The sequence below is a fragment of the Fonsecaea multimorphosa genome, assembly GCF_000836435.1.
Source record: "Fonsecaea multimorphosa CBS 102226 unplaced genomic scaffold supercont1.18, whole genome shotgun sequence".
NCBI classification, from domain to species: domain Eukaryota; kingdom Fungi; phylum Ascomycota; class Eurotiomycetes; order Chaetothyriales; family Herpotrichiellaceae; genus Fonsecaea; species Fonsecaea multimorphosa.
The window spans coordinates 380305-399256 of NW_015971652.1; the positions used below are offsets into that span (position 1 = coordinate 380305).

At 53.4% G+C, this 18952-nt stretch overlaps 8 protein-coding genes across 8 annotated transcripts; 5 read left to right on the plus strand and 3 right to left on the minus strand.

Annotated features, from left to right (window-relative positions):
- Positions 1 to 100: 100 nt before the first annotated feature.
- Positions 101 to 3150, plus strand: Z520_08285 (uncharacterized protein; the record flags this gene model as incomplete). The annotated part of the gene is made up of 2 exons (XM_016778782.1): positions 101 to 249; positions 318 to 3150. 2 exons carry the CDS (start codon positions 101 to 103, stop codon positions 3148 to 3150), a joined length of 2982 nt encoding a protein of 993 aa, XP_016630153.1.
- Positions 3151 to 3838: 688 nt separating this feature from the next.
- Positions 3839 to 5493, minus strand: Z520_08286 (uncharacterized protein; the record flags this gene model as incomplete). The annotated part of the gene is made up of 5 exons (XM_016778783.1): positions 3839 to 4020; positions 4123 to 4174; positions 4276 to 4605; positions 4695 to 5098; positions 5400 to 5493. 5 exons carry the CDS (start codon positions 5491 to 5493, stop codon positions 3839 to 3841), a joined length of 1062 nt encoding a protein of 353 aa, XP_016630154.1.
- Positions 5494 to 6454: 961 nt separating this feature from the next.
- Positions 6455 to 7246, minus strand: Z520_08287 (uncharacterized protein; the record flags this gene model as incomplete). The annotated part of the gene is made up of 3 exons (XM_016778784.1): positions 6455 to 6889; positions 6946 to 7022; positions 7078 to 7246. 3 exons carry the CDS (start codon positions 7244 to 7246, stop codon positions 6455 to 6457), a joined length of 681 nt encoding a protein of 226 aa, XP_016630155.1.
- A 1147-nt stretch (positions 7247 to 8393) lies between these two features.
- Z520_08288 (uncharacterized protein) lies at positions 8394 to 9068 on the plus strand (the record flags this gene model as incomplete). The annotated part of the gene is made up of 1 exon (XM_016778785.1): positions 8394 to 9068. One exon carries the CDS (start codon positions 8394 to 8396, stop codon positions 9066 to 9068), a length of 675 nt encoding a protein of 224 aa, XP_016630156.1.
- A 687-nt stretch (positions 9069 to 9755) lies between these two features.
- Positions 9756 to 10365, minus strand: Z520_08289 (uncharacterized protein; the record flags this gene model as incomplete). The annotated part of the gene is made up of 2 exons (XM_016778786.1): positions 9756 to 10159; positions 10245 to 10365. The coding sequence occupies 2 exons, from the start codon at positions 10363 to 10365 to the stop codon at positions 9756 to 9758; spliced, it is 525 nt and encodes a 174-aa protein (XP_016630157.1).
- Positions 10366 to 11019: 654 nt separating this feature from the next.
- On the plus strand, positions 11020 to 12832 carry Z520_08290 (uncharacterized protein; the record flags this gene model as incomplete). The annotated part of the gene is made up of 2 exons (XM_016778787.1): positions 11020 to 12137; positions 12241 to 12832. The coding sequence occupies 2 exons, from the start codon at positions 11020 to 11022 to the stop codon at positions 12830 to 12832; spliced, it is 1710 nt and encodes a 569-aa protein (XP_016630158.1).
- Positions 12833 to 15076: 2244 nt separating this feature from the next.
- Positions 15077 to 16948, plus strand: Z520_08291 (uncharacterized protein; the record flags this gene model as incomplete). Its single annotated transcript, XM_016778788.1, has 3 exons — positions 15077 to 15558; positions 15629 to 16435; positions 16489 to 16948. 3 exons carry the CDS (start codon positions 15077 to 15079, stop codon positions 16946 to 16948), a joined length of 1749 nt encoding a protein of 582 aa, XP_016630159.1.
- Positions 16949 to 17480: 532 nt separating this feature from the next.
- Z520_08292 (uncharacterized protein) lies at positions 17481 to 18859 on the plus strand (the record flags this gene model as incomplete). Its single annotated transcript, XM_016778789.1, has 2 exons — positions 17481 to 17519; positions 17618 to 18859. The coding sequence occupies 2 exons, from the start codon at positions 17481 to 17483 to the stop codon at positions 18857 to 18859; spliced, it is 1281 nt and encodes a 426-aa protein (XP_016630160.1).
- Between the last annotated feature and the right edge of the window lie 93 nt (positions 18860 to 18952).

Here is an 18952-nt window from a genome sequence, read left to right on the forward strand (position 1 = left end):
GTAATCAACGGCATAGCTGTGGCTCTTGAGTACACCACGCCTTCAAGCCTCCCGCAGTCAGACTAGGTCATCAATCGCAGATTTGGTACATCTGGACACGATGCCGCGTGTTGCAAGAGATTCGAGCGGGAGCCTGAGCCGGCAGACTGTTGTTATGAGAATGGCGCGCGAAAGTAGCAAGGCGTCTCCAGTGAAGTATGAGCACCTCCCAAAGGCACATTCACCTGAAGCGCCACGAAGGGATGCGCAGTACTTTTCCTGCTCCGAGATGACTGTTTGTTCGCGTCGAATGCTGACCTACCGTGTTGCCTCTACAGACTAGCTCTCAACGATGACAAAGGCGAAAAGGTTGCCCGATTACAATCTCGACAGGCCCTCCAAGAAATCCATATGAACGAAATCCGCGCCGCAGCCAGTCCCATGCGCAAACTCAACCAGAGACGAAGAGAGTCCAATTACAGCAACATGTCAGACTCACCCCGAACACCAAGGACTTCAGACCATGGAGCACAGGTGCGAAGAAGAGGAGGACTCAATAACCAACAGCGCAGTAACAGCGACCTCCCGCGGAACAGCATTGGCCGTGTCGCCGAAGACAACGGGGTCACGCCCATGAAACGCGTCCCAATCCTTGCCAATTTCGAAGAATGGATGAAAATGGCAACGGATAACAAGATTAATGCTGCGAACTCATGGAATTTTGCGCTGATAGACTACTTCCATGACATGAGCCTGTTGAAAGAGGGAGATGGAGTCAATTTTCAGAAGGCGAGCTGCACGCTAGACGGCTGCGTCAAGATCTACACGAGTAGAGTCGACAGCGTCGCAACGGAGACTGGCCGCTTGTTGAGCGGTCTTGCTGATGGCGGTGAGGCAAGCAAGAAGAGAAGTAAAGGCGATGGCGAAGAGGATGAAGGCGAAGATGGCGAAGACGACGAGGAGGGCGACGATGGTGAGGGCGGCGAGAAGAAGAAATCCAAGAAGAAGCCCGCACGAAGTCATGAAGCCACGCTCGCACCTGGCTTTGCGTCTTTCCAAGGCAAGAAGCTGGAACTCGAGTTTGCGGTCGACCCGCTTTTCAAGAAGGCATCTGCGGATTTTGATGAGGGAGGAGCTAAGGGCTTGCTACTGAATCATCTGTCTATTGACTCTGACGGGCGCATCGTGTTCGATAGCAGCGATGATGCGGGAGATGCTGCTTTGGGAGGTGACAAAGATAACAATCAACAAGAAGAAGAACATGAGATGGGCTCTACAGGAAAAGAGCAACACGAGCCTGATTTAACCGCTCACGGTGAGGACCCGGTTGCAGATGAGCAAGACGAAGAAATCGACCTTGCTTCCCTAGCATCCAAGTTCTTCCCGGACATGGGCATATTGGAGTCACAGGATATTTGCCCTTCGATGAAATCCTTTACATTGGGCGACCCATCAGGAGATCTGAACCTACCCTTCCTCAAAGTACCCGAAGACTGGAAAGAGCAGAAACGATCACAGACGCCAGCGCCTGGAACAAATCTCCCCCTAGATTTGGCCGATCAGACTGGAATTTTCCTCGATGGAAGCAATGCCATGGGTTTCGACGATGACTATGACGACGGCGACGGGTTGCTCGGTGGCTTCGACGTCGCGGACAATGTGGGATTTGGCGAAGGAGGAGAGGCCTGGGCCAAAGATGCCGCCATCGAAGCTCAAGCCCGAGTTGCTCGAGCAGAAGACGTGGATGATAACCTTTTGGAAAATGGAGGTGATGGCTACGCATTGTCTCTGCAGCACAAGTACCAAGAAGACGCAGAGCACGAGTCTATCATGGCTTATTTCGACAAAGCATTCAACTCACGCGCAAAGGGCAAGACAGCGTTTCTCACCCTTGAAAACTGGCGGATGCAGAAGATCCAGAAAGCACAACAACAAGAAGCCAGCGGCACCAATGCTGCACCCACAAGGCAGAAGAAGGAAAAGGAGCCATATGAGATTGATTTTCTGGGCCCCATGTCAGACTCCTTGAGGGAGTTACTTGAACAGCCGCCCGTTCTGAATTCGCAAATTTCTCTGCCCAAATCGCAGTGGCGGACAAAAGGCCGAAATCTGCTGGACAAAGATGACGAGGTTGTGGACCCCAGAAAGTTAATGCGCTTATGGACCAAGCCAAAGTGTCGAGTGGGCAGGATCAGAAGAAAAGAAGGGGGTGTCGGTATGGGGATTATCGACGAGGGTTTCGGGGCGAGGAACCGTGTCGGAACCACGAACGCCTCTGGTGAAGGTCCTGGTGATGAGCTGGATGATGAGGGCAGAAAGGGAGACTATGATGCAAACTTCTTCGCGGACGACGACCAGATGCTTCCATTTGATGGCCCATTACCCATTGACGAAGATGACGACGATGATGGGCTTGGTGACGGAGGCGGTGATGATGGTGGACAGGCTTTTATGGATGCGAGGGAAATGTTGTCGCCTCAACCCGAGTCACAGCAAGATCAGCATCTAAACCTCCTCACCGGCGAAGCTGGAGCGGACAATGATCTCGCCGGGTCTGAACAGTCACCGCAAGACTCGCAACCACAACAAAGTCAACCGGAGCTCCTTCCGGGCAGTTTCGGAAGCCAACTTGTGACACAGGCTGGAAGAAGAATTCGACCCGAGTACGTCAACTACGCACGTACGGCGAAGAAGGTCGACGTGAGGAGGTTGAAGGAGAATATGTGGAAGGGCATGGAGGGCCGGTTGAAGTTGATAAATGTGTTTGATCGACCGTCCGCCATCCCAACAGCAACTGAGCCACAAAAGGGTGAAGATGGTGACGGCGATGTCGACATGATGGATATCGATGACCCGAGCCCGCCTCAGCATGAACCTCAACCCGAAGCAGAGGCCGAGCCTCCTGCACCCAAACCCACCGATCTAGATCCGTCGAGTGACGCCAGTGACGGCACATTGAACTTCACCGACCTCATCCAAGACCTCCGCTCCTTCTACCCGGAGCCCCAGATGAAGGACATCAGCACATCATACTGTTTCATTTGCTTGTTACATCTGGCGAATGAGAAGGGGTTGGTGTTACAGGGTGAGACCGGGGATGGGAACAACGCCATGCAGGAGATTAGGGTCACCAGGGATCCGAACGTCGGAGAGGGATATGAAGGGGAATGAATGGTTTTCATCTTGCGTGGGTAGGTGTTTGTTGTATAACTCTTCTTCACTTGCTTCAGGGGCGCCTTTTGGTCTTTGGACACCAGCCCCCTCCGAGGGCGCAGCGCTGGCTTTGGGATAGCGGAATTCTGCCGTTCGTTGGACGATGTACTCTGTAGATTCGATCCAAAGCGAATGGGATGGATGGTATATGAGAAACATGAAAATCCAACTTCTTCGACAGCTACGCAAACAAATGATTCACTAGCCATAACCCGCCGTATATTGATGAGTTTCAAGGATACCTAATGTACCTAAGGTAGTTCGGCACAGCAAGGTGTTTTGGGGGGTTTTTTTTTTTTTCAAACTTTTCCATGCCTGTGCCTTCCCCCCCTCTCCCACACTCTTTCCTCGGACTGCGCTAGGTAGGTAGGTAGGTAGGTAGGTACCCAGGTATGTCGAAGGAGATGTTATGGACAGAGGTATTTTCGTAGGTTTCTTATTTTTCTGGTGGCAACAATTTCGGGATGGGTGAAGCATGTAATCGGTTTTCCCTGTTTCGTACGGCTGTGTAATTGGCACACACGTAGGTAGTACCTAGGTAGGTAGTACAAGGTAGGTAGTACAAGGTAGGTAGGTAGGTAGGTAGGTAGGTAGGTTTTTGTTCAAGACCCTTCGAGATCGTTCCGGCTACTGCGGTTCTCGGTTTTCACGCTCGACAATCGACCAAGATCTTGACATGCTTGTCCTTCTCCTCGATCAGGGGACGGAACCCATCCTGCGCGACGCGGTCGATCTTGATCTTGCCCGTGATCATCTTCTCGGGCTCAAGGGAGTGGTCGTCGAGAGCGGCGATGACGCCCGCGAAGTCGGATTGCAGGTAGCCCAGGACTATGTGAGAAGCGAATCAATTGAATTTGTGTGCAAGCAAGTAGATATGCCAGGGACAAAAAACTGAGATGTTGAAGAAGGTGTTGGTTGATATGAACTTACTCGCAAAGTACTTCTTCTCTCCGAACACGAGGGTGTTGGGCTGGAACGGGACCTAAGAATCGGAATTGTCAGCATTTGGTATCTCTTACCACCTTCTTCCTTGGCTCTTCACCACTACCCTCCAAGCATATAGGGCGAAGACAACGTAATTACCTCCTTCTCCCAAATGGCCAGGTTCACAATCGTCCCCCGCGCCCTCACCGCCAACGCCGCGTCCCTCAAACTGGCCGGCACCCCCGCCGCATCCAGCGCAACATGCGGTCCCTGCCCGCCTGTGATCTCTTTACTTTTCTTGACCACATCCTCAGTCCTAGGATCGATCAGGTGTGTCGCGCCAAACGCCTTTGCGAAGTTCTGGCGCTCCTTGGCGACTTCGGCGACGATGATGGTGCCGGCGCCGCGGGCCTTGAGGCATTGGATGACCCCGAGTCCGATGGGACCGGCGCCCATGACGAGGGCTGTGTCACCCTTCTTCAGCGGGTACTAGGTTTTCGCACATCAGCAGAGCAATAAAACACACTACCACGAAACAAAGACCTCGCAGATGGAGAGAGAATCTCCAAAGAACGTACCTGGTCAACGGCATGCCATGCCACGGCCAACGGCTCCACCAACGCACCCACGTCCAAACCCACATGATCCGGCAGCTTGAAGACAAACTGTGCATCGACGCAGACATAATCACTCATTCCACCGCCGCCGCCACTCAACCCGACAAACCCCGCCGAGTCGCAGCAGTTGATGTAGCCATCGTTGCAGGGCCCGCAGTGGAAACAGGCGAGGGTGGGTTGCACGGCGACCTTGTCCCCGACTTTGAGGGTTTGACCCTGGAAGTTTGGATGAGACTCGGCGAGAGTTCCAATCTCCACGATCTCCCCGGAGAATTCGTGGCCGATGGCGACGGGCATCACCTCCTTTGTTATGGGATGAGGGGAGTTGGGTTGGGGGATGAACGTGGGCGACGAATATTCGTGTACTGGTGAGAGGCGTAAGTTCAAGTGGTTGCTGCCTGTTCCAAACAATATGTATTCCCCACTCGTGAGAGGAAGCGTTTTCTAGCTTCCCTTGATAGAGATAGACAGTATCACGGACCAGGGGACAAGTGTAAGGGACGACAACGGGGGCACTTACAATCCGTCCCGCAAATCCCACAAAAGGCAGCTAATTAATGTCCACACCTCGACTGTCAGCTGGGGCCGCTCAAAAACTCACAAGACGCAGAAAACAAATCGCCCTGGACACTGTCGAACGTCCTGCCCGAGGCGGCTCAGACTCACGCTTGACCTTGATCTGGTTCTCTCCGCATTTGGGCTCGGGGATGTCGTCGTCGACACGGAGGTCCTTGACGCCGTGGTAGCGGAGGGCTCGCATGGTGCTTGATCGTGTGGTTTTCCTGTTTCGATGCTACAGTGGGGTCAGAGGTCGCGAGAGTGATCAGGTGTTTATACTTGATGGGTCGCGATATAAGGAGATACTAGATGGTCAGTACAGCGGCAGAGGTAGGTGAGTGTAAGGTAGACTTCAGCTTCATTGACTTTGCGGGCAAGAAGTGAGAGGGTGGCAGTGGTATCATCTTCTTCCAAGAGCTAAACACGGTCAAACGGAGCAGCATCCACAGCCTCGTGGATACGATCAGGAGAGACGCCCAACTCGATTGGTGCAAAAGGCTCCATCATCCTCATGCTGAGTGTGGTGTGAGGGGAAAGGACTGGGCACATGTGAATCAATCCACCCTCGACCGAAGTTCCAAGCTTCAGCCACAGTTACCAGCCACATGTTTATCTTGGTGGCTGCCTCGTCGCCAGGATTTTCTCCGCAAGGTTCTTCGTCTGCGCCTGCGCCTCTGGCATCTGAGAAAAGTGGAAACAATAATGGAGACGATTACGATGATCCTTCAATGCAGATCCGGGGAAGGGAAACGGTGAGACATGGCCATCAATTAAAAGCACTCCATCTGCTTTTGGATCTCTGTGCAATATTACTATGCCCACTCCAGCCCAAACTGAAGCCCACAAACGCGCTCGCTAAAGGATTGAAGGTGCTGTTGGCAGCAAGCCGACGCGCTCAAAAAAACATAAATCATCATTGCTCACTTCGAATATCGTCATTCCTCTCCCTTGACCATTCTGACATGATTCAAAACCAAGTCATGCCCCTCATCAACCATGAACCTGAAACGTGTCACCGATATTATTGTCGTCATGATGCTTTTCCTGGTTTCCAGTGCCCCCGAGACGCAAAACTCTGTCCAAGTATTGAAGCATTGGGACGAATTGAAGGCACCTGATGCTCGAAGCTCGTAGCTCGAAAAGGCAAGGCGACGCAATCTCGCTTAAACCAGCAGCTTGAAAACGGCCATGAGGACAGCCGCAAAGGCACCAGTCGCAATCTGCTGAGATACGCCAGTGGCTGCACCGCCTGTGGCAGAAGCACTGGATGCACTAGCAGAGGCAGAGCTGGAGCCGGAGGCCGATGCAGAGCTGGCTGCGGAAGCGGAAGCGGATTGCGACGACGCAGGAGCAGAAGAGGTGGACGAGGCAGAGGCAGCAGAGGCAGCAGATGTCTGCGCAAGGGCTTCGGCGGTCGCATTACGGGTGCCGCATTGCTCGTTCGAGGCGCATGTTGCCTGTCCCTGGGCATCATTGGGGTTGTTGTTGATGCACTGGATGTAGGTTTCTTGACAGATGTAAAACGGAAGAGTCTCAATGAAGGCAGTGCAGTCAGGCACGGTGCCGTTGGCGCAGACGCAAATGTAGGTAAAGGCGTTCTGTAGACAAATATTAGCTCCCTACCGCCAAGTGGGAACGCAGAGTTTCAGCCTACCTGATCACACTGGTTTTGTGAAGCAGAACCACCGCAAATCTGGGGGCAAGTGTTCAGCTGAGCATGGCACCAGTTGACTGGGGTTTTCAATTAGTCTGCGGGCTCGAGACAGGAATCGGAGCTTTCTCTTACAGGCAGTGGAGGAGTCAACATCAGCAGGGTTGAAGGAAGCCGTGGCCACAGGAGGCATCACCTGCGACTCAGTGGTTGAGGCTGCGACCGAGGCTGCACTTGAGGTGACAATGGTCTGTGCGGAGGCGAGAGCAGCAAAAGCCGCTGCAAGAAGGATCTGGTACTGCATGATGGCGGCGGTTGAAGGAGTGCGGGCAGGACGCTTCTGTCAATGCAGAGAGTCAATTGATGCTCAAAGTACTACGTTGGTAGAGGTGGACTTGATGGATGAAGTAGAGTATGTGGGAAAAAGAGGCAGACAGACAGACAGAGAGAGAGAGAGGGAGAGAGAACTGTGACAGACGGTTGAGAAGGTGTGGGCTGTTACTCGGTAGTGAAGTGGGAGCTGGAGGGCAGGATTCACACACTGTGACAGAGGGCGGAAAGAAGGATCCGATAGCTGCTTTCCTGGGGTAAGAGCTCACCTTTATCAGTGTTGAGAGGTTGGTAACGGCGAGGTGGAATCTCTGCAAGATGCTTGCCGGTTGCTATGGAGCTGAAGGGAAACTTGAGATAGAGGCTGGGAGAGGATTCTGTGGCTTTTTTATCCCATTGCGCGTTCATGGACACTCCTGCGTTTTCCACCATTCACTTTTCTTTTAGCTCCAAGAAGCGCCGGTATCATGTCCATGTCGTTGCATGACGATGCCCGCTATCTTGTCACCGACTTTGCTGGATTGGGGACTAGCTGGCACCTAGAGGCCCCGAGGGGACACCAACAGGCACCTATTAACCCGAAGCGACTGGGCCCCAGATGGCACCAAACGGGAACCTGGCACGCTTGGACGAGCCCATTCGTCACCCTGCTGCAATTCTAAAACACATTACGGCCCGCGCCAATCACCAGGGCAGCGCATGGCCGGCGCCCCTCACCCCCAGCTCCACTGCGGACAATCTTGCAGCAGGCTTGGGAACCCCTAGGCACTCGTAGTTGGGGCCCAGGCCCAAACAGTTCTAGGCATCGGACTCCCCAACGACGAAAGATCCGCCCACCAAAATCCTGCCATTCACGAATCAAGGCGCTGTTACCCGTCTTATTATCTGTGGGCGATAGAGCGCAGTCCAGTGGGTGAGGTGGTCAGTGCAGGTGGTCACCGTGGTTCAACCGACCAAACCGAGGCACGAGCTCGGACCCCAATGTCCCATATCCATGGTCTTGGAGAAAGAGAAACGAAAAATGTTATACCACCACCACTACTTCCTGCATTCTGCCACCCTGCTTCGTTGTGCTCCGTCGCATTGGGTAATGTGTAACAGGTAACACGACCCTGGTCATCATGGCACCTCAAACCGAACAGATGGACTTCATGTCCCAGTTCATCACCACCCACCGCGTCCCCGAAGATGCCCGGCGGCACTTCGAATCTGTTGAATGGACGAACAAATACCTGTCCAATCCTCTCTATCACGCCATCCCTACATTTTCGAGAGTTCTCAAGGAGTCTGGCGAAGACTACTTCTTCTCTCGCACCGTCAGCTCGCCTTCCACCATCCCTCATCTCGTCACTCTGCAGTTGAAGGATTTCCCTTTCTGCGAGGAAAGACCCAAGGGACAATTGAAAATGAGAACAAGCCACAATGAGGTCACTCAAGTACCTCAGAACCCCGACTGCATCATGCTCCTGCGACTTGGTCGCCCCGGGCTCGATGGCCATCCCTCAGTTATCCATGGCGGCATGGCCTGCGCCATCCTCGACGAGATGATGGGACTATGCGTGATGCTGCACCACCAGCACATCTCAGGTCCACGGGATTCGCTTTTCACCGTCAGTCTCAACGTCACTTACCGTGCACCCGTACCGACACCAGGAGACGTGCTCGTGAGGTGTTGGCTTGTGGGAAGAGAAGGTCGCAAATGGCTATCGCGGGGTCAAATAGTAGACAAGGACGGCAAGGTCATGACCGAGGCCGAAGGGATGTGGGTGCTCGCAAAGAGAGAGGAGAAGTTATAACATACCGCCGGTGCCTTTCGAGCGGGTCCTCTACCAGCGTTTCTGGGATTAATGGCCGCCTGACTCAACATGGCGAGAGAGTGCTATTGAGGACGCGGAGGCACAACTCGCCTTGACCGGTCTACATTAGCTATTCTTGATTGCGGTCAGCGGCCTGAGTCTGCCGTGCTCCACTATCGGCATTTGTTATCGCTGGCGAGATTGGGCAGGTCAGCTCGGGAAATTATGGGGAAGGAGTGCGATCTACAAGTGCTACGCCACCAGATAGAGGCGCACAAGCATTTGCATTGGCTCTCAACCAGCAGTTTCTTAGCGGCTTCCTGATGACAGAGGAGACATTGTTAGAGCAAGGTGGTTGGGATTTCTCGAAAGGCAAGAATTGGAGATCAGGAAAAGGATAGATCCACTGCTGGAACGTTTCGAAAAGCGAAACACACGTAGAACCCAGTGATAGATTTTGCCAGACATACACCTAGAAAGATTTTAGCCATTGACCGCCATAACTTCCGCTGAGTTGTCTTGATGGATCGTTTTGTTTTCTGTTGCTCCAATGACTCGTGCTTGACAAGGCTGGCCAGAACGTGTGACTTCAGTCCGACCTCGCATTAAGCTTTGATGTAAAAGTCCTGGCCCCAAGAAACCGAGAATGTCTGCTCAATTCCTTGTCGCAACGCCAACCACACCAACCTAGTTGCTCAAGAAATACGTGGCTGCGACAGCCGGACCGAGCTTCGCCTGCTGTTCGAACCGTGAAAGATCCCATCTCATGCGCTCTCGGATACCGAAGCCACCCGCTTTGGCCAACGTTCTCGTGTCAAAGTCCGCCGGTTGGTCGTAGAGCAAGAAGATGTATCGATGCGGACTGCTGAGCGGCGGAGGACCTGGAGCAGCCCAGTGGGCGATGGCTGGATCTGGCGAGGTCAGGTCGCCGCCGCTGGTTGATCCTTCTGCAGCAAGGCCGGTCTGTAGCCAGTGCAGGACGGGGCTCAAGGGCGCAAACGTGGGGAATGGTGCATCGATGTCGAGGCAGACGACAAGGAACTTCTGTCCTGAGGCCGCATTCCAGCCAAGTGTTGGGACCTCTTGAGCTTCTGCGAAAGATCCCATCAGCAAACGAGACCACAAAACGACGGTCTTGCAAAGGTAAATTGAGGAATAGATTCGCAACCAACTCACCTCGTTTCGGGATCTTGTCGCCCGGCTTCACCTTCCGCGAGCTGAAGGACACACGAAGGGTCTTCGCATCATTGTCTTCAATCAGTGACAGCACCGACTTGAGGATCGGGTGATCTGGCATGCCGGAGGATCTTCAACCTGTGCTGGAGTGCTCTAATGGTCGACCCAGGTTCGTTGCTTCTCTCGAGGTTTCGAGATCTTCGTGGAAAACAATACCCGCCTCTTCGAGGGAGCAACGAGGAAAAAGGATCGGCAGATCATCGAGATATTCCTCAGGCCTCCAGGGTTGCGATTATATCCAGAACGAGGAATGTCATCCTGTTGCTTCGGTATCCCTGTATGGGTCTGTCCGCAAGAGGTATAGCTGCCCTGTACCGGCCCGGTTTCTTGTGACCGTCCCCGACACCGGCCGCATGGATTGTATTTGACCCTCGAATCACGCAACAAACGATTTAAACACTATTGGCTTCATCTTGCCAGCCGTCCTGCAGGCTCCGGTCGTATTGACCATAACGAAAGCTAATTCCGACATCTGGTCAGGGGGATACTGCTACTTATACTTCCGTATGCGGTGGATGATCATGGCTTGCTTCGCTGAATACACTCAGCCTCAGATACAAGAATAAAGGAGACAAAGGGAGGCTCCTTAATGTTGGCTTAGCAACATACCTCAACTGGGATTGACCTCTGTTTGACGAACACTTGAGATATCGATACTCGATCAGTACGAACTCGGAGGTTGGAAAAAGAGGGTTCTTGTCTGGCCCTGGCCACCATGGCGACCGAGGAAGCGGGCATTCCGCCCTCTGGCAGAAACAACGACATGGGAACAAACAGTCATTCCCACAGAGAGGATGCTAACGACACTATAAACGTCTCCGGGCAAGGAGCGTCTGACTCTCCACCCTCGAAACCGAACAAAGAAGACATCGGAGCGCAAAATTTAACCCTGACGACGACAAGCATCAGTGCCCAGAAACCATATTCAGCATTTTCGAACCGTACCAAATGGGGCATCGTGACCATGACCGCCATGGCAACCTTCTTCTCCCCCTTGTCCGGTCAGATCTACTACCCTGTCCTCCCCATCCTGACAAGGACATATCATCTGTCGTCAGGTCTGATCAACGTCTCCATCACCACGTACATGATTTTCCAGGGCCTCACGCCCAGCTTCATGGGCACCTTCTCCGACGCCAGCGGTCGGCGGCTGGGCTATATTCTCGCCTTCACCATATACACGGCTGCGAACATTGGGCTGGCGCTGCAGGACAGCTACGCCGCCTTGCTCGTCCTGCGGTGTCTGCAGAGCGCGGGCAGTAGTGGCACAGTCGCGTTCGGATACGGCGTCGTTGCTGATATCGTCACCACGGCAGAGCGAGGGAAGTTCATCGGTCCCATGGCGGCCGGTGCCTTGACAGCGCCAGCCCTCGGACCGACCATCGGTGGGCTGTTGACCCAATTCCTGGGCTGGAGAGCGGTCTTCTGGTTCCTCACCATCATCAGCGGCGGATACCTGGTGGCGTACATCATCTTCATGCCCGAAACACACCGCAAGATTGTGGACGATGGAAGCATCGTGCCGTACCAATGGTGGCGCCAGTCCGTCCTGCAATATATGTCCAACCGGCGGCGGCTGAAGAGAATGAGTGCCGAAGAGAGGCACGACTACGAGAAAACGCAGCAGGCCCTGGCAGAGCGGCAGCGAGACACCAGGATCCGATTCCCCAATCCGCTTGGGTCCTTTATCATTCTGACAAACCCCGACGCATTCTGTCTCATTTTGTACACCGGAGTCATGATGTTCAGCAACCTGGTTCTGATGACGAGTACGCCGACCGTGTTCCCCAGGCTATACGGACTCAACGAGCTAGAGGTGGGGTTGTGCTTCCTGTGAGTGACTTCGATTTCTTTTCTTCTCTTCATTTCTCCCCCCATATCATCCCATAATGTAAAAGGGTTTCGTTTCTAATCGAGATGTGTCCACAACAAACAGACCTCTAGGCATCGCCGCCAGCATCGGCTCATTCTGCAACGGCCGCCTTCTGGATTGGAACTACCGCCGCACGGCGCGCCGGCTGGGCGTGACGGTAGACCGCAAGCGGGGCGACGACCTGCGCAACTTCCCCATCGAGCGCGCGCGGCTACAGGGCGTCTTCTTCTCCCAAGCCGTGCAGGTGGCGGCCATCCTACCGTACGGATGGGCACTGGAGCGACACGCCTCTCTTGCCGTCCCGCTCATCCTACAATTCATCCTGGGCCTCTGCCTGGTCGTCGCCTCCAACTCGATCAGCACCTTACTATCGGACATCTACCCGGGCAACGTCTCCACCGCGTCCGCCGCTTCGAATCTTGTCCGCTGCATTTTGGGCGCCGTGGGCGCCGCCGTCGTGGACAACATGCTCACCAGTCTGGGTCTGGGGTGGTGTTTCTTCCTCGTCGGCATGCTCATGGCCGCTGCGACTGTGCTGCTCTGGGTCGAGTTCACTTGGGGCATGGGGTGGCGGCAGCAGCGGTGGCGGAGCATGGAGGAGAAGAAGAAGAGGAAGCAGGCCGAGGAGGCAGAGAAGAACAATAGCAGGCCTTGATTAGGAGTGACTTGTACCGAGTATTCCTCCTCCTCCGACTGCAATTCTCAAGAGTGATAGATTTTTCTACTGGTTTCGAGGGACTATTTGATTTGCCCTGTAAGAGAGCTACCTGGGTAGCTAGCTGTGTTATTTTCCTTTTCCATATGTAGTTTCGGCTCGCACATTTAGATGCCCTTTCTTAGAGAATGGGCAGCTACACCGGCGACGAACAATACCAGGTAGTCCGGTTCTATTCCCCATGTATTTCTCCTCTCTTCACCATCGCCATCACCATCACCATATCCATTCCCATTTCCATCTCAATCGCTACCTACCTACCTACCTAGGTAGATAGATATGTTGCTATCTCCATCTATATCTCCATCTCATCCATCTCATCCATATTCATTCGAGTGGCTAGCTGAGCACAACCCAATCAGGCAGGAGCACAGCGATCGGCCGCGGCCCAGAACCACCTGCAGCAATAAGCTTTCACCCCAGGCCGGAGTCTGGAGTCTAGAATCTAGAATCTTTTCTACCTTTCTCAGCCTCACTAGCTCACCACCATCGCAGGGGCGAGAACATGCTCGGTTAGCGTTAGAAAGAAACCCTTTTACCGATGGGCGTTGCTCCGTCTGTCCCTTACATATGCACCTCGTTTATGTATCTGGATTCTGTCTACGGAAGAGGATGTTAGACCCTACGCTTCTCGAATGAGCTTCCCAGGGTCCAGCCTAGGAGCCTTGGCCGTGCCGGATATGTACTTAGGTACGATCGTCGGTGCGACGCTCAGGTTCTAGAAGAGGATAGACAGCTGGGGGGGTTGTTCTTTTTCAGTCAGCCACGGTTCTGCGCTGGGGAGGTCTCGATCTGTGTCGCTGGACCGAGTACTCGGTACGTGATGCTCGAAGTGTGTCTGTAGCCGAGCGACCTCGATGGTATATCGACAGTAGACCTGCCCTTGGCTACCCTATCCTTCCCTTCCCTTACCTTTTCTTCGCTTCACATTGAGCAAGAGATTCCAAGTTTTCCCATTCCCCTCGACGCTGTCCTTGTGTGTACTGTGGCTGGTCCCCTGCGAAGTTCTATACTCTGTACCCCGAGTATCTGGGATATCTCTACTACTTGTGCCAAACGAGCAGATTTTCCCAACACCCACCATGATGACGAAGCCCATCTTCCTCCCCCTCCTTGTGGCTATCTTGTCCATTTTCCTGTCCGTCGCCCTGGCCGTGCCTGTCCTCCGCGTGCCCCAGTTCAACTGCCAAAAGGACCTGAGGGAGCAGTACCGTGAATGCATCCAAGGCGCCGTAGGGCCGTGGGATAAAGTCATGTGGTATGTCCAGCCCCGTCACTCCCTCGCACCTTTAATATCCTTTACTGTCTGTTGCGATCTATGCAATGTGTGTGCATGCGTATGTTGTTTCTGCAGACGACATTTGCTGAGACTCCACCTCCACCGCCAAAACAGCCACATTGCGTCCGAGACGTGCTATGCAGAACACTTCAGCTACCTCAGCGTGCAGGCCACGGCGGAACACAGTCGTCATTCGCGAGAGGCACGGTAGTCACAGTACAAAACCAGTCGTGGCGGAACGGTTTTGGCGGAGAGTAAAAACGGGGAAGACCAGTGAGTCGGGACGCTGGGACTAGAGGCTTCGAAAGAGAGATATGTGGACATACAAGTTCCTGCATATGTAGGAAAAAATATTTCTCCTGTTCCTGACTTACAAAGAGTGGGAAGAGGGCTTAGAAAGCTGGGAAGGGATATAAGGTCTCATGGTATCACTTACTTGGCCGAAACATAGAGCAACTCCTTACAGTGGCAGCTGTCTCAATCTTAATACGAAAGGAAGTTCACACTGGTGTTTCTCCGTCCTCGTCAGTACTTGTCAGATGACCCCACGTGGTGTTTCTTCACTACTGGTCTTCCTACACGATATATCCTTCCTGCAGGGCGCCTTACCTCAATGGACTCCTTATGCAAAACGGATCCCGAAATAGTTACAATTTAGTCAGCCTTGACCATTGACAATTGTAGACTGGTTGCCAAATCAGCTCTGTTGACAGTCAGGAGACTTACCACTCCTCCACCGTCCTTCTTTCAGACAATGTATAGCACGCGATGGAAGTCTATTGTTGGACAGTCCAAGTGATATTTTCCGCGCATCTCTATTGAGAGAGACTGCTTGTACTTCTTCCGCCATTCTTGGGGCCTCGGCGCCATAAAGGAGGAACAAAAGAACAACCACAACCGCCCAAATGGCAGAAGTCAGCCTAATTGGCACGATCACCGGCGTCGCCCGCGCGGGCGTCAAGCTGTCCATTACCCTGTACAGCTTCTCGGAGACCGTGGCCGCCACGCCCGCCGAGGTCAAGAACCTCGCCCGAGACGTGTCGCTGACGGCCGCGGTGCTGGAAGAGCTTGGTGCGAACCTCAAACAGGATGATGACCAGGCCAGGTTGTTCTCGGACGCGGCCGTGCAGAAGGCCAATAACGTCGTGGCCGAGTGCGAGGGCGTCTTCAGGGACATTGACGCCATGGTCGCCAGAGCCATAGAGAGTGCGTCGAAAGACGGTCTGAAGGGGGACGGCGGCAAGCTGGCCCCATCCACCCTGGACAGGCTCAAGTGGCCCTTTCCCCAGCCCAAGATGGAGGTCCTGCACGGCAATTTGGACCGACTCAAAAGCACATTCGTGCTGATGTTGAATGTCTTGATGTACGCCAGGGATTTGAGGGCCGAGTAGGTTTTACCCTCTATTACTCCCACAAACACTAGGAAAACCTGGGATCCTCACATTTTTCGTCACTAGAAAGAAGACCCCGTCCAAAGACGACAACGGCAACGACAGCTATCAGAGAACGCTGCTCGAAAATCTGTTTCGAGCGAACGAAGAAGCCACCAGGAATTACCAACACCTCCTTAAGGCCGTCGGAGCCCAGGATGAAACGGTTCTGCGAGGACAAGCGCAAACAGAACACTCGGATCCAGTGACTGCGCAGCCTTTAGCTGGTGGGGAAACGTCTCCCGTCGAGGCCCCGTCCATTGCGGCGGCCAAAGACATATCCTCAGGTCAAACTGTCGCTAGGCCAAACTCTGAAGTTTTGCCTCCTCAACAACCCGGAATGCTCGGGTTGACCACGAGAAACTGCCTCAAGCGTATCGAAAGCGCATTGCTTCAATTCGAACAGGCAGGTGCCGCAGAGACTCATGGTTCGCGGGTGCGCGTCGATATCGAAGTGGAGAAAGACTTCGTCTACTCTCGCGACACTGTACGAATTCCGACCCCATGGGTGGTTTTGTCCATTGTTCGCAAAGACCAAGCGTGGCCTGAACACGACGCCACTCCTTCAAACCTCGATTCGGACGACCTAGACATGTACGCCAGTGTTGCAGCGGGAGCAATCGAGAGCATTGGCATGGAGGAGGAGACCACAACTTTCGTTCAACACCCTCCGTATCGACATAGGAAGGTTGTCAGTACACTTCCTGTTTCGGAAAACACTCAAGCCCTAGATCTTTCAGTGGGAGTACAAAGAAGACCTAGCAGAAAACCCTGGTATTCGTCTGTTTGGGAATCCCTACCTTCGCCGACGGCAGCGATGGGTTCTATCCAAGAGTAAGTCTTGAACGTTTTCGCGTCGCCCCACGTGAGCTGATGGAAATTTCCAGGACGGTGAAGAACTCTGGTCTTTTCTTCGGGGTGGAGGAGGAGTCGGAAAATCCAGACAACGTCCTCGAATACAACAAACCCGGAGACGGTGATGCTGGTGCGTCCCAACCAGCCGAGTCAGGGGGGCCTAAATTCGCGAGAGCTCCGACCTTCGATGATATCCTGAAGCCTCCCTCCAGTCGATCTACACTTCCTGTGGGTTCAGACATAAACTTGGAGAGCACTCATAATTCAGATACAAGACCTCCCCCGCCAGAGGCAGCTGCGAAAGAGGAACCAGCGGAACAGGACTTGCCAAGTGCACAAGCAACCGTGACGAGAACGGATGAATCCTTGAAAGAAGCAGCAGGCTCCTCCGCCGAGAACGCAGTAGCCAAAGAGGAGTTGGCTGATCAAGGGGAATCAAATGCGATCGATCAGCTGCTGAGACAATGGACGACACTGTATGACGATCAGTAATCTTCAATTCTTCCCGGGCAGCTATGCGGAGTATATCTGGGTTTTGGAAACGCGCTAAAAATGCAAGGATATGTTGCATCTGACATATCTTAGAGTAAATGAAGTAAAAGGCCATAGACGAGGCTGCAAGAAAACGAGTTGACGGCGGATGACGTGAGCGTGAAGCCGTAGCACCTGTACCTTCGACCCATGCGTTCCATCTTGACTGTTCATGTGTACGCCTAGAGGTACCTCCCCTAGCACGGGGCGATCGCGTGGTTCCCTGCCGTCGTTTGTCACATTTCGCTCAAATTCGGAGGCCTGACCTCTGTGTTGTAATCGAGAACGACAGGTGAGACAGGGCATTTCGGCGAATGTCCTGATCTCGATTGCTGCCTTAAAGCAAAGTCATCCAACGATCAATCAAGGAGGCTCATCGAATCTTTATGCTCTCAATGTTTCAGAGGCGAGATGGTCTCCTCTTGTCTCGCTTTAGGAATCCATATCCGCTTGTGATATAACCTATATCAAGCATACCTTCGTGCAGTTTGAAATGGGCACCGGAGTGCCACGTCGCCTTGACGTGGTGATCGTAAGTCAAATTCTCCGTACTTCAAACTCACAGCCGGATCCTCCGCTTTCCTATGCCTTGAAGTCAGCGATGGTGTCTAATTAGTTTCGTAATCGTAGGTAGGAGGATCCCTTGCAGGCCTTTGCGTTGGCGTCGCCCTGAAGACACTGCCGGAAGTCGGTTCCATCACCGTCTTAGAACGTCAACCCTCAAGTCAGTTGCAAGACCAAGGAGCTGGCATTCGCGTTGGAGACGAAGTCGCCGAGTTCCTCCAGAGATATGCAAATGCATCCATGAGTTCTTATGGAATTCCGCTCAACTCCTTCAAGATTCTCGACCAGGGAGGCAAAGTAGTCATCAACAAAGACGTCGTCAGCAATTGTGCGACCACGTGGAGTCAACTGTTCCGTGTGTTGATGCTCGCATTCACGGAGAAGAGTTGCGACGACGTAGCAGCGACCAAGTATCGATATTCCTGCAACGCATGGAACGTAATTGAACGCGACGACAGAGTGGAAGTCCAATTTGTCAACGGTGTTGGAAAGGAGGAGACATTGCTAGCGGATCTCGTCATCGGCGCAGATGGCGCCTCGTCCAAAGTGCGCGATATCATGTTCCCAGATGCGAAGCGAACCTATGCCGGGTACGTGCTTTTCCGTGGCCTCGTGCCGGTTGAGGATCTTTCGGTTGCCACGATGCAAGTGATGGACTTATCTGGCACGATGTGCTTCAATCGAAACGCACAAATGTTCTCCTATATTGTTCCAGCAAACAAAGTCGGCAATCCGGACTCTCACAATCACTTCAACTGGGGTTGGTACATCAGGAAGACGGAGGAAGAATTAGCAGAGTTGATGACAGATGTGAATGGCGTCAGACACTTATTCACACTGCCACCAAAGGGCATGTGCAGGCATTTAGCTGATGAGATGAGGGCAAAGGCGCAGGATGAGCTCCCGCCACAATTCGCAGAAGCGGTGGTCAAGACCAGGGATCCATTCGTTCAAGTGATCACGGATTCTCTGGCGCCGGAAAATCTCTTTTGGGGAGGTAGAGTTATACTTCTCGGGGACGCTGCTGCTGGCCAGAGGCCTCACACAGCCGCAGCCGTTACCCAAGCCTGTCTGCATGCACAGTTCCTCAAGCTCCACTTGCAGGGTCAACTATCGCGGGACGACTGGAGTCGGGAGGTGCAGCTTGTGTCTTCAACATTGGTCTCCGCTGGTCAGGATCTCGGTGCAATATGTCTTTCCGAGACCATCAATCCAAGCGAAAAAGCCAAGTTATATCTAGCAAAGTTTCTGGCGGTACAGACATTGCTGAATGAGAGATGGAGGCTATTTTCTTCGGAGGGGAAGTGACCGTGCATGGTGGTCGAGAGTGTCACTGCAACGACGTAGAGAATGGTAGACGTGGTAGATAGAAGACAAGGAAACAAGACACGCTGCTCACCT